Genomic DNA, 14,895 nt, shown 5'->3' with positions numbered 1-14,895 from the left:
GCATCAGGTGCTGTATATAATTCCTGTACAAGAATGTTCTTTTCCAGCACTTTCAGGACTTTTTCTCTCACTGCAATTTACAGCTACCAAATGAGAACTGTTTAATGATTGACACAATCAATACATTCAATGTAACAAGCATTAAGTAACAGTAACTAATCTATCACTAGATCCCTCCACATGCAAGAGTCAAACCACTTTATTTAAAGAAAAAAGTATTTACAAACTCAGATTTCAATAGTCATTCTACCAAGCTCTGGCAAAGGGAGAGAAAGAAAGCAGCACCACCATCAACGTGAGAGTTGGATCTGTAACGATTGTATTAAAATCCTTCTCCGCTCCAGACATGTGTTTGCCACACAGCTCACAGAACGAAATTATTTTTCAGCTTTGTCCTGTTCCCAAATTCTTATCTAAAATTTTATTGCTTTGAAGGAAACTGGTAGACAATATTGATACATGTCAACATTGGTAACATGGTATAACCGTAACACGTAACACTACAAATGCATAATCATTTTTAATGTTGGGGGCGGGAAGCATTTTACTTGCAGTAAAATCACGATTTAGCTTGCTGAACCTCTCAACAGCCCTGTAACCTATTAACTTTTCGATACTACTATGCAATAGTGCATCTTTATCAAACTTGGAACCTCCAGATGTGTCAGACTTTAAGCTTACAAAACGGAGGCGGAGGGCCCGAAACTCGCCGCGCCCCTCGCCCGGGAGAAGGAAGGTAGGAACGAAGGAGGCGTCAGCAGCAGCGGGAACTTTTATGCGCCTCGCAGGAAGAGGATTTTTCCGGCCGGGAGGCTTTGCCTGTCGTACGCGCAGCCGGGTTGTGGTAGCTTGCCACGTCTGAGAGCGGTCGGCTGGGGGAACAGATCGCGGAGCTGGGCTAGTCCCGCGGGGATTCTTCTGTCGTCGCCACCATGGTGAGATTGAGAGGGGTGAGGACCGGGGGGACGCTCAGGCTTCGCTCCCTTTGCGTAGGGTATTCGGATTGGCGCCCCGGTGTACCTGGTGCTCCCTCCGGTCTTTCGGGCGTGAGGAGCGCGGGGGTAGCGGGTGGTGGTGGTTCCTTCGCCAGTTCGTGAAGGGCTGAGCTGGGCACCGAGCTGGACATTTTCCCGGGAATGCCGAAGGTCGAGTGAGGCGGGGTCGAGGCCCATTCCCCCACCCCAGCTCCTCTCTGATCCCGGCCACGTCTAAGACTCCTGCAGTTGTTACAAGCCATTCCTTTGGGACCCTGAAAGCGCCCGTCCTGAATTGCTGAACGCTTTGCAGGAGATGTGTCTAATCAATTCACTCACCTCCTGTTTTTCATTTAATTTTGTTTTTAATTCTGGGGGGTTGTCTTGCACTGAACTGAAAACAGAAGCAGGTATTTCTCAAGAGCAGGCCACATCAAAGGTCTACTTATTGATTTTAGATGTTTCTGATCCAGACCAGTTATTAGGATTTGGTGACAGACCTAATTTGATCTTGTGGAGGACAGATGGGAAGCTGGGTAGCACCCAGGGCAAAGGCAGGTTCCTTTTTTCATTCAGGTATATTTATGCTAAATGCTATACTAGCCTTTTGGACACTTAACCCATGTTGACTATGCTGGAGACCAGGACAGATTATAGTACTAATAGATGTGCTTAAACGGCCCATAAAACTATTAAAATTAAACTGTCTGTTCACAGAAGCCTTTGCCCTGGGCCTAAAATACATTTGCATCCTAAGCTAGCCATGGACTTGCAGGCAAGGTGGTCAGCAAGGATAAGAATCAAGTTTTCAAACCAGATGTTCTGTTACCACTTTTTTTTTCCTGTCAGCTAAAGGAGGCACAAGGATCAGCTCCTTGTGTTACCTTATACCAGCATCAGTTTCAATATGTCAATGAGATTCTAGAGATTAACTGAGGATAAAGAAGTCAAAATGCATACAGGATGCTGCAGAATTATCTGACAATTAATCATGTTCATGTACATATACTACTGTAAACAATCCTACATATTTTAATATTTGACTATAAATATAAGGTCAGGATCTATTAGTGTCATTACAGTTTTTGTGTATTTCCTATTAGGTGTCTGTAATTAACACAGTGGACACTTCCCATGAGGACATGATAGTAAGTATTTTGTCTCTTTTTAAAAATATGTTCCTCTCCAAAAAACAAGTACAACGAGGTTGATTTTAGTAGGATAATGCAAAGAATGGATGTTGTCTGATATTCTGTAGAAAACTTCAAAGGAACACCTATATGCTGCAACTACTTTTCACTTGGAAGGTAAAAGTTGATGCTAAGGCTGAAAGTTTTCCCCTTCCTTTGGAAAGATAGAATGACATAGTTGAATCCAAGAAAGGTGGCATTAGATGATGAACATGCTCTAAGTAAGGCAGCTGTTCAGTCATAATTGAGCACATTCTGCTGTGAGAGTAAGTGCTTGTTATGCCCAGACTCAGCTTTTATGTTCTTAGTTGTTTTAATTTTTAAAAAATCGATATACACAGCCCATAGTCATAAATTATGAGTTGGGTGGTCTTATAAATCCCTTAAATAAATAAATACCCTGGAATTTGCACTGAAATAAAACGATTTTTCAAAAAAGATCCACTGTAACAATTTATATTGGAATGTTACTAGGTTTTGAAAAATGTTATGACATTTCATTTGCCTTAGATATATACTAGCCATATATCTAAGGCAAATGAAATGCTTTCCCAGTGAAAATTTAGCACAGGGAGCTGTGACAGTATGATTGCTTTTTTCTTCTTGGGAGTCTAGTCACATTTTTCTGGTTCCCTGGCTATAATTTTAGCTGCTAAGATGATGTATTGTTGCCTATAACTTCTCTTCCAGTAAAACTCATTGATGCCAAAGAGTTTATATTATATATTTAAAAAAAATTCCCTTCTCACCTCTATGGGTGGTATGTGTCTTCCTCAACCTCAGGTCCTCTACCAGAGGCCTGGGAGTTTGAGGGTTCTGCTCAGTATCTTAGCTGTTCCTAGCACTGCACTCTTCTGGACAGAGAGCTCTGATGTTGCTCCTGGGATTTGTTGGAGCTGCTCTCTCAGCTTTGGAGTCACAGCCCCAAGTGATTGCTACCACTGGGACCACTTTCGCCTTTACTTTCCACATTCTCTGGGACCACTTTGGTGTTCACTTTCCACATTCTTTCTAGTTCCTCCTTCAGGCCCTGGTACTTCTCCAGCTTCTCATATTCCTTCTTCCCAATGTTGCTGTCACTTGGCACTGCTACATCTATCACCACTGCTGTCTTCTGGTCCTTGTCTACTACTCCGATGTCTGGTTGATTGGCCAGTACCTGCCTGTCTGTCTGGATCTGGAAGTCCCACAGGATCTTAGCCCTGTTATTTTCCATGACCACCTGTGGAATCCCCCATCTGGACTTGGGAGGATCTAGCCCATCTAGCCCATCTAGCTTTGCAGATGTTCCTGAACACAACGCTAGCTACTTGGTTGTACCATTCAGTGTATGCTGTTCCTGCCTGCATCTTACACCCTGCCACTATGTTATTGGACTGTCTCGGAAGCCTCTCTGCATAATCGGCACCTCGGGTCCTGTCTAGTGTGGTAGACCCCTGCTTCTATGGATCTGGTGCTTGGTGCCTGTTCTTGGGCTGTTATGATTTAGTCTAGCCATTTCCAGCCACTGGTAGGATTTTCCATGGCACTTCCTCTGCTTGATCTTCCTCCCATGTCTGCTGCTGCCTCAGGCATTCTGTCAGCAGCTCATCTTTGGATGCCATCTTACTGATATACCCCTGGATGCTCTGGGTTTCATTCAGGACGGTGGCTTTGACACTCACCAGACCCTGTCTGCCCTCTTTTTGGTTGGTGTACAGTCTCTGGATGTTGGACTTGGGGTGGAAACCTCTGTACATTGTGAGGAGCTTCTGGGTCTTCACACTGGCAGCCTCCATGTCCTCCTTTGGCCAGCTCACTATACCAGCAGAGTATCTGATGGCTGGCAGGGCATATGCATGGATCTTGTTCTTCCCATTGAGCTGACTCTTCAGGTCCTCTCTTATCCTTTGGTGGTACTTGGATGTTGCTATCTTCATTGACTCCCCCTCGTGATTCCCATGTGTCTGTGGGATACCAAGGTACTTGTAGCTGGTCTGTATGTCAGCTATGTGGCCTGCTGGTAGTTCCACCCCATCAGTCTTGACTACCTTCCCTCTCTTTACTGTTATCCAGCCACACTTCTCCTGTCCAAATCACATCCCAATGTCCGCACTGTAGATCTGTTGTCAGGTGGATCAGTGAGTCAATGACTCGTTCGCTCTTAGCATAGAGCTTGATGTCATCCATGTAGAAGAGGTGCCTGATGGTAGTTCCATGCTTGAACTTGTATATGGATACGGATTCAGATGTGTGTGTATATAAATATAATATATCCTGGTTGTGCTAACAACCATTGATTATGACATCTTCCTCTGCTGCTGTGTATTTTAATTTTTTTGTATTTGATGGGAATTTGTTTTTAATTTATTTTAAGATTGTTTGCTGCCCAGAGTCACTTGCTGAGGTCGGCAGCCATACAAACTGAATGAATGAATATTACATTTTTAAAGATTTAAAAATGGTTGTAATAGAACCAGAACTGTGAGATTAGTGAAAGCTTATTATATTACTTCCTAGCATGATGCTCAGATGGATTACTATGGCACACGATTGGCAACCTGCTCTTCAGACAGATCTGTGAAAATATTTGATGTCCGGAATGGAGGGCAAATTCTCATAGCTGACTTAAGAGGGTGAGTTGAAGGCAAGATTGTTCTTTGTTGCATGAGCCATTTCTACATTTTGGTTACAGGCACAATTGCTGGCTTTTGGGGCAGGATGCTTTTTTTTTACATATCTGATGTTTAATTAACTTGACAGCTTTTGTGAATAAACTTTTATCTGGCCTATCCTATATTCTGTGTTATCCAATTTCTTAGGCGTCATCTCATGTAAATAGTGATTTAACTAAACAACAATTGGTTGGGCTCACAAACACACTAAGCAGTAAGCTTGAGTTCTGTACACACTAATTGATAAAAATGTTGGTTACCATGACAACAGTTTGTTTGATTTATATCCTGTCTTTCTTTAGGAGGATACTCCAGATAGGATGTGTAAACTTTAGAAGTGAATCTTCTTCGCAGCTGGAGATTTTATAACTTTTTCTTTTTTTAAAAAAAAGTATGCTGATGCCTGCTTTGAAGCCTTTGATAAGAAGGCTGATATGTCAGTAAAGATCAGGATGGCTTTTAGTGTGATATTTTAGGATATAAATCACTTAAAATAATGCATGATATTAAAGTGGTTTCAAAACGCTCTCAATATATAATAACTAAAAGGAAGGTCTTGATCCAGTAATTATTTCTTTTTTCTTTTTTTTTAATTCTATGCTATTTATAGGCATGAAGGCCCTGTGTGGCAGGTTGCCTGGGCTCATCCCATGTATGGAAACATCCTGGCTTCCTGTTCCTATGACAGAAAGGTTATTGTCTGGAAAGAAGAGAATGGTACATGGGAGAAGACATATGAATATACAGGGCATGATTCCTCAGGTAGGGATATGCCTCTACGAGCTATTTGGGTACAGGAACAGATTGCTTCCATGTTTCAGCAGTAGTTTACCTGCTACTTTGTTTATGTTTGTTTCTTGCTTTCTCATCTTTTTATGGTGCATGCACTTCAACTTTTAAGTGCATCCCTGCTCAAACCAATTTTGTTGCCATCACCAGTATTGTAAATATGATACCGTATAGTAATATAATATTATTGCCTGTTGGGATAAAGCAGCCTAGGGATACACAAACTAAATACCAGCCCTCGGAGGCATTTGTGCTGTTGGTACCATTAGAATTTTTAATGCTTGGTAGCTGCAGGTTTTTTAAAAAAAGAGGCTGTTGCCATAGCGTAGTAGGCTTTCATCCCATTTAAGTAGTCTAGACTAAAAAGTCAAGATCTCTGTGTTTTCCCCTTTTAGTTGAGTGATTCATATAATAATGTAATCTATTTCTACATTTTCTAACAGTCAATTCTGTATGTTGGGCACCACAAGACTATGGGTTGATTCTGGCTTGTGGCAGCTCTGATGGGGCTATCTCTTTGTTGAACTATACTGGTGATGGACAGTGGGAAGTGAAAAAAATCAGCAATGCACATACAGTGAGTATAGAGTCATTTTATTGAACAATTTATGTGGCAAAGGAATGGGAAGATTTAAAGCATGCAGAATCCCCTTTTTTTTCACTAGAATCTCAAGTTGGAACAACCTGAGTCAAAATAAACGTTTATGTGTGTAGGGAAAGAAAGATAATGCCTCTTTAATTGCATAAGCAGTTCCATGCACCATTAAACAGAGGGAATATTTTTATTGTTCATGACATAATAAGAGAGGGATTATTTTAGCATGCTACCCTAGGAGGCTTTTAGAAATGAAATGCAAAGATTTTTTTTTGCATAGATTGGTTGCAATGCGGTTAGCTGGGCACCTGCTGTTGTACCAGGAAGCCTTATAGATCAACCTTCAAACCAAAAACCAAACTACATCAAACGATTTGCATCGGGTGGCTGTGATAATCTTATCAAAATCTGGAGGTAAGTTGTTGTTGTTAGTTGCCGTAGAGTCATTTATGACTCATGGTGACCTATGTACAACAGAACGAAATGCTGTTTGGTCTTGCGCCATATGCCTGACTGTTCCAATGTTTGCATCCACTGTTGCTGTAATTGTATTAATCTGTCACATTGAAGGTCTTCCTCTTTTCCGCTGGCCCTTGACTTTACCAAACATGATGTCCTTTTCAAGCAGTTGGTCTTTCCTGACAATGTGCCCGAAGTATGAGAGTCTAAGCCTAGTTATCTTCGCCTCTGGTTGTATTTCTTCTAAAACTGATTTGTTTGTTCCTCTGGCAGTCCATGGTATTTTCAATAATCTTCGCCAACACCTCAATTCGAATGCATCAATTCTTCTTCCATCTTCCTTTTTTAATGTCCAGCTTTCACAGGCATATGTGGCAATTGAGAAGACCATGGCATGAGTCAGACGCACCTTTGTTTTTAAACTGACATGTTAGCCCCCCAAAATTATCTAATAGTTTCTTGTAAAAAAAGAGGGAGAACTTTTTTTGCTTATCCTTGTTACAAAGCTACCGTCTTTGCTTCTTACACCTGCCAAATTATTAAATAGTTTAAAAGCTTTCCTAGTTTGTCTCCAATAGTTATTTTATATTTTTCCCATTTTATTCTGCATTCATTTGTTGGCCTAGGGTGGTTATGATTCAGTGCCTAAATGAAGAAAACTATGGGTATGCAGCAGAACCACTTTTCCTTTGGTGATTCAAATACCAGTTCTTCTGGATCCTTTTCAAAGGAATCTTACAAAAATTCCCTTGATAGTCACAAGAAGCTTCAAATAGAATTGGACTTTTTTTTTTGTCTTCAGAAGAAAAGAATGAGGTGTGATATGATAGGTGTTTTCAAATATCTGAAAGGGTGACACAGGGAGGCAGATTCCAACTGAATTTTAGAAAAACTTCCAACAGTACAAGTTTTGTAATAGTAGAACCAATTACCCAGAGCAGTGATAAGTTCACTTTCCCTGGATGTGTTCAAGTACAGGCTTGACAGCCCTCTACTGGGGAAGCTTCTCTTTGATTCCTGCACTCTGCTGGGAATTGATGTTAACTGCCTAACGGATCTCTTGTAACTGTGAGTGTCTGTGAATTATTGTTGTTCGAAGCAGACATAAAATAATACCTTGCAAAGGGTGCAAAAACTTACATCTGTAAGCATAGCTTACAAAGCATAGCCATTTGAAACTCTTCTCCACTGCATACTTTGATCAGAAAGCAAGCAGGCCAACCCTATAGTTGCAACACTCATCTGTACTAATGCTGCTGATTTTATAAGATGACCATTTCCTTTATCACAACGTATTTACCTTTTTGGGGGGTGGCGGCAGCTTTTTCTGAATCTTCATCTTCCCCCCTCCCAATATTTCCAGAGAAGAAGATGGCCAGTGGAAAGAAGAACAAAAACTGGAAGCTCACAGTGATTGGGTCAGAGATGTAGCCTGGGCTCCTTCAATAGGTTTGCCAACAAGTACCATTGCCAGCTGTTCACAGGTAATTTTACTTTAAAGTTTAGCCAGTGAAGACAGATCTGTTATTGTCTGATTATATAATACCTACCATGCTGTGAAAAAGCAGCTTATCGAGGAGAAGGTGTTGAACTTCACCTTGTCTGGCACATTTGTTTTTAGCAAAGTTGTTGTTTAGTCAACCGTTAGTAAAATGACTGGAGTGGTAGAATTTTTTGAGTGGATAGAGGCACTTAGAATCCCAGTTCCCTATTTGTAATCTGAAGAAGTACATCCAGATGAGACCTGCATCAAGGTGTTTTAACTGCTAACGTTAGAAGTATGATATGCTTACGGATTGGCAATTGCCGACTTGAGGAACGATTTGAATCAGCTCCATGTGTCATGGGGTGGTTGTACCTGCGGCTCTGACGGGAGGATTTCCTTGTTAGAATGTCAGTATCATTCTGCCATAGGAGATGCTGAATGTACCCTTGCCCTTGTCTTGACAGTTTTGTTTGTCGTCTTCTAGGATGGCAGAGTGTTTATCTGGATGTGTGATGATGCCTCTGGAAACTCATGGTCACCAAAATTACTCCATAAGTTCAGTGATGTAGTCTGGCATGTTAGCTGGTCCATTACTGCAAATATTCTTGCTGTGTCTGGAGGAGATAATAAAGTAAGTATTAAAGCAGCTTATACCTAAACCCTTTTATCAGTCCAAGTGGTCTTTTGCTGTTACCTGTTTCATAGATTCATTTACTTAAGAGTTCCAAATGTTTTAGCTGAAGCAAGTGCTCAGTGACAGCCTGTTTTATAGTTGGAAGTAAATCAGTTTCTGTGGAAGTTTCTAATGAGGGTGTGAGAAAGTGGGAGCTATGTAATGTACGTTCCTAGTTTATTAGACTGAGGTAACTAAATCTAACCGAAATTATTATCTTCCTTTTATAAAGAAAGAGATCATTACCTACTCTCTCCATATCATTCATAAATTTCATAACTTCTGTCACATGCCTACACTTCTGTAGAGAAGTATAAACAAGTATAAATGGCAACAAATCCAACCATATTTAAATGTGTATTTTACTGAATATATTTAGCAGAATCCAATATTGGATGAGGAAAAATCCAGTCTAGCAACAGCATTTCTTCCTTCCTGCACCATCCTCTCAAAATGGATTCTACTAATCTGGGGAAGCCTCCAAACCAGAGTTTGAGAGTGCTGTGGAATGGAGGAGAAGAAGCTGCAGGATGCCTTGTCTGTGTTCTGCCAGCAAGAATTGCTTTTCTTGACCAAAATATACTTAATTACATTTAAAAGCAGAGATAATAAGGCTGATTGATAGCTACAGAATCTAGGACTGCTAATGAAGAAAAAGTGTTCAGGACAAGATTCATGTTGTTTGTAGAGTGAATTCTAAAATAAATGTTCTCGTTCTTTTCTAGGTAACGCTATGGAAAGAATCAGTAGATGGACAGTGGGCATGCATTAGTGATGTGAATAAGGGCCAAGGAGCAGTATCTGCCATTACAGAAGGACAACAGAATGAACAGTGATACATGTCATTAAGATTTTCAGTTTAAAGAAACAGACATGATTTTTTTCTATTTTTCTTAGTAATCCAGGTTTACTGAATCTGGACCATGTAAAATTTAATTTGTTATGAATATTCTCTCGATGAATTAATGTACTATGGAATGCCTTCACCAATCTGGTATTCAATAGTTCGTTGGATTATAGCTTCCATAATTCCTTGAGGCACTGTCTGGGAATTATGAGAAGGGTGAACTAACACATTTAGAAGGTACCAGATTAGGGAAAGCCCCTGTAACAATTTGCCTTAATTGATACTTTTAAAATTCAAGGCAAAATTGACATGAAAAGGTACTGTTCCTTTTGGTGTGATTTTTTTTTTAAATACCAGTTTCATCATTTTATTTGAAAATTTTGGCAACCTTTCAGTGAGTACTTCTCTGTTAAAAGTCTAAGAGTTCCTCAGAGGACATGTTTTAGTAATTACATTTTTAAAATGTGACATTTTCTGTTCCATCAAGAACTACTTGATAATTTGAATCTAAGAGGGAGAGATGGGAGCTGAAATTCATGCACACTATGATCCAATACAGAATCATCTTTGCTTTTGGTTTGCCTTCATGTGTTTAACCGAAAATGTAAATTTGATCTCTAAAATACTGCATACCTAATAAACATTTTGTTCTTCTTTTGGTTCAGAAAGAGAATTAAATAAAGGCCAATTAAAATTCATTAAATTGTTCAAAACAAACGATGCTATTTGGTATAATTTTTTGTACACCTTTTCCAGTAAGTTGTAATAAATTCAAAAGGTTGTTTAAGTTGGGCTCATATTCACTCCTGTCTTAAAAACAGTAGATAGAACAGGAAGAAATTATTGATCTGCTTTGTTTATAATGCAGAATGTGGTTTGTTTGCGTTTGGTTTACGATACAGCAGTATCACAAATCAAATCATTACGGCTTGTTCAACAAACTATGGATTACAGATTGTGGCTTAAGAGGATTAGATAATTAAAGTAATAGGAACAAAATGTGATGCAGTATGTATGAGGAGGAATGGGACAGCTCTTAAATAGTGCCAGAATAAAGAAAAGCATTCAAAAGCATATTGCTTTTCCTATGCTAGATTATGTTAGCAGATGTTATATCTTTTTTATTTACTTAAAATTTTTAAATTAGTGTTTATGAGCAGCTCAGACAAATACCTCCCTAATTCACTGAAGTATAAGAAGGGGAGGATGTACAGCACAATGACTTGTAAGGTTGATGTCAACCCCACTAGACCAGACTAAGAAATTAATTCCACAGGAAGGCTATAACTCCTTTTCTTGAGATTGGCTATAATAACACAACCTTAAGAGCTGCTTATGAACACTGTCTGATGTTGTGGACTTGTTTTATTACTTGTTGCTTTGGTAATGGAACTCGCATAACTCCGTCAAGGTTCTGTACTGAGCCATGCTGAAATACCAGTTCTGAAGTTCATAAGTTTAAACATCATGTATGTCCTCATACTGGAGATGTTTGTGTAGAGCAGCCTTTCTCATCCTTGGCAACTTTAAGATACGTGGACTTCAACTCCCAAAATTCCCTAGCCAGCATGCGGTCGTACACTCCAGGCTTCTGCCTCCTACCGTTGTGAATTAATGGATATTTGACAGGTTTCTTAGTGGCCTTGGGAAGCAAAATGTTGACATAACAGCTCTATTTAGCCTAGGATCTGCTGGTCCTTGCCTCAACAGCCTCAGCTTTCAGTCATACCTCATTGAAGATTACAGCATCATATCAGTGCTGGGAAAGGAAAAGAAAAAAATAAAAGGGAAGAAAAAGTCCAGATTTGGGTTGCTTCAGCATTAAGAGATGCTTATCTTATCTTGCAGTATTTCAAATACATTTTTCCAGAATATAAACATTTAACTGGATTTTCAAATATTATCAACCAGCATTTTATGGTTCAGAAGGATGACATTTGGAGCACAATGGTGAGACAATAGCTTGTGTTATCCTTCAATGTGTAACTTCCTATCCATAAAGGGACTTCATTCAATGCTTGCTACCCATGCTTTAAAATGTAAGCAATCAGTTTTATCAAAAACTGATCCCACTCCAAATTAAAATGCTTTCTCCCTCATCTTTATTTTTACACCATTGGAATATACAGTATCCTTTTAATCCAAGAAATGTTGAGTATTACTTGGATTAAAAGATGTTACATGCACAAAGCAAATGTTACTGATAAGACTATAAAGCCTTTCTATACCATTCTACTGATTCATATAGGAAACATTAAGAGTATTTTCCATCTGCTATTTCTGTTGCCTCACATACAAGTCTCAATCTTAGTTCGGTTTTTCACTTAATCTATTAACTCAATAGAATAAACACTTTACATGGAACACATTAAGGTATGCGCATTAAGATATACAACTTCAGAAAATAATTTACAAACAGGTTTATGTGAAAGGCTAATTGATACCATATCTACATTTTTAGTAACATCTTCAAAACTTTGTTTTACCTGTACAGGTGAGTGAGCTGGGATATCTTTCAGACAACCATGACATTAGCTGGAGTGCTCTTATCTCTTTAGGTTGGACAAAATCACAATAGCTGGCTCCAGTTTTTTAAGTCCTAAACAAAGGTACAGGTAATTAAAAAACACCTCAACAACACTTTATTTACACACTTTATTCTAGAATATTATGAGTCACATCTGCTTTACTTCAAGTAAAAACTACCCCAAAAATCTGCAGCGAAGTTCCATTGCCAAGACGCAGAAGCATTTTGGGACATTCATAAAACAGAGCAAAGAATTAGAAATAAAGGTAATTTCTTTCCAGTAACTTGATATCATATGATTTGAGTAATTTTCTTATTAATGTTGTTACTCAAAAATTACATCCTTGTATTAGGCACTTCTACTATGGGATCATTTTTTGTCAGTTTTAGATACACAGAATATTTGCTAATATTTTATAAATATCATTTTTATAAAAGTATTGCTTCTTAAGGGTTTTGTGTGTTTTTCCTCCTGGTAAATGCTGCTCTATTATGCTTATATAAATGTTTAGAATTAAGCAGATTTAGGAGACAATATTAAGATATATAAGTTCAGATTTAGATTTCTAGATTAATGTAGTAGTTATGGGGGACTTTAATTACCCTGACATAGGTTGGGAGACAAATTCTGTCAAGCATGGGTCCTTCCAGGAAATTCCTTACTTGTTTTGCTGATATTTTCTCCTTCAGAGGTGGAGAAAAACACAAGAGGATTCAGCTATCTTCATCCTGAAACTAATGCATAGGGACAATTTAATTGAGGTGGAAGTAGTAGGAAAAATGGGTGAAAGTAACCATGCTATGCTGGAGTTCTTGATTTTAAGGGAAACTTTAACTGAGCACAGTCACTGGAGTAATTATAAGAGGAATTCTACAGTAGGACAAATTCATAGAAAAAGGAGCTAAAAATGGGTAGGAATTCCTAAAGGAGGTGGTATTATAATAATGCCACTGAAGAAAGACTGGAGGACAGTAGAAAATGGCAATGTGGCTGCACATAAATAAATAATACAATGCACAGGTATCAAATAGGGAATACTTGGGTTATATTAATACTTCTTAATAAGGTATTGGAATAATTGATGACTACATACTGAAAGCTAAGTGATTTGCCAAAAAAAAAAAAGCAAATGCAGTATTAAACTGCATCAGCAGAAGTACAGTACATATATACCTTTCAGACAAAGGAAGTAATAACTGTACTTTATTCTACACTGACCAGAACCTACTCAAAGGACTTTTTCCAGCCTTGGGTACCACACTTTAAGGGGGACTCAGAGAAATTTGAAGAGATTCAGAGGACAAAAGTGGTAATCAAGGAAACAAATTCCTCTGGGAAGAGAGTGAAGGAATTAGAAATGTTTAGCCTTGAGAAGATAGATATGATCACAGTTCTTAAATATCTGAAAGGATGCTGCACAGACAGTCAAGACCTGTTCTGTGTTGTTCCAGAATGCAAAACATGGAATAATCGATTTAAGCTACAGGACAGCAGATCCTGATTGAATGTTAGAAAAATCTTCCTAATCATGATTGTGGTTCAACCATAGAAATGCTTATCTAGAGTAATGGTGGGCTTCCATTTGCTGGAGGCATTTAAGCAGAGGCTACACACACTGTCATTTGGTTTCTTTCACTAAATTGGAGGTTGGACTTGCTGGCTTAGGTGGCTCCATCCAACTCTATTATTTTATGGTCTGCATTTTTTCTGTAAGTTGTAAGCAAGCTAACTAACTTGTTAAATATCACAACAAATTTCATCCTTATAAACTTTAGTATTAAGTCTGTTAGTATCTTGATATATGCAAGGATCTTAATGGATCACGTTATCAAAACTGTAGTAAATAAAAAAGGTGCACATTTCATTAGTTGTATTCATATATAAAGATTCATCCAATCTTTATACACTCTGAATAAATGTCAGATTATATTCTAAAAATCAAGCACCAAATGTTAAGGAACACTCAACATACAACTTTTTCCTTAATAATTAGAATCTGTCTTATAATAATATAATAAAACAAATTAAAAAATAATAATTAGAAGCTTCAGTATGTCATTCATTTTCTCACATTTCATCCCTAAATTAGAATCTCACATTATCACTTTTATTTCTGAGTCACAACTCACATATTGTATGACTCTGATAATTCTCTGCTCTAGTTTCCCAAAAACATGATTGAACTATTAAAATATATGATCTCACCCTATTAAATGTAAAAATATTGAGTAGGAGATCACTTTCTGTCAATTTTCACACTGTACTGTTCCTTTTGAATATATCTGAAGGTCAGTATGGACAACTACAGGAAAAGCTGCCGGAGGATTTTATAATAAAGTTGTCTTCCTTCAAGGAGCTTCTGGGTGAGGTTCTGTGGTGGACTAGAGGTCTCCAAAGTAGCAGAGATAGCACAGCGAACACCAGCCAGTGGTGATTTCCGGCCAGCAAGTCTTTCCAGATAAAGGAGAGAATGAGATTGCCCACCTGCACCCTGGACAGCTGCTCCTTGGGATGAGACTGCAGGATGGAAGTCTTGCTGTTTTCTCCTGAGTAGAGTGGCTGGGGGCCACAGGAGAAACATCTCGCTCACACTCACAACACACAGCTTTTTAAAGGATACTAAGTTCAGCCAGCTCTCACTTTTTTAATTACTTTGAGATATAATCAATTTACAGTTGAAAAGAGGTCTTTGAAAGCAGT

At 38.7% G+C, this 14,895-nt stretch overlaps 1 protein-coding gene across 1 annotated transcript; it reads left to right on the top strand.

Moving 5' to 3' along the window:
* The first annotated feature begins 801 nt into the window (after positions 1–801).
* On the top strand, positions 802–10,454 carry SEC13 (SEC13 homolog, nuclear pore and COPII coat complex component). The gene is made up of 9 exons (XM_063291632.1): positions 802–935; positions 2,078–2,122; positions 4,664–4,779; positions 5,429–5,580; positions 6,051–6,184; positions 6,483–6,616; positions 8,025–8,145; positions 8,632–8,778; positions 9,546–10,454. The coding sequence occupies exons 1-9, from the start codon at positions 933–935 to the stop codon at positions 9,654–9,656; spliced, it is 963 nt and encodes a 320-aa protein (XP_063147702.1). The 5' UTR covers positions 802–932; the 3' UTR covers positions 9,657–10,454.
* The last annotated feature ends 4,441 nt before the right edge of the window (positions 10,455–14,895 follow it).

The sequence above is a fragment of the Candoia aspera genome, chromosome 2 (assembly GCF_035149785.1).
Source record: "Candoia aspera isolate rCanAsp1 chromosome 2, rCanAsp1.hap2, whole genome shotgun sequence".
NCBI lineage: Eukaryota > Metazoa > Chordata > Lepidosauria > Squamata > Boidae > Candoia > Candoia aspera.
Note: the sequence above shows the minus strand (reverse complement) of the source record. Positions and strands in the feature narration are given on the sequence as shown.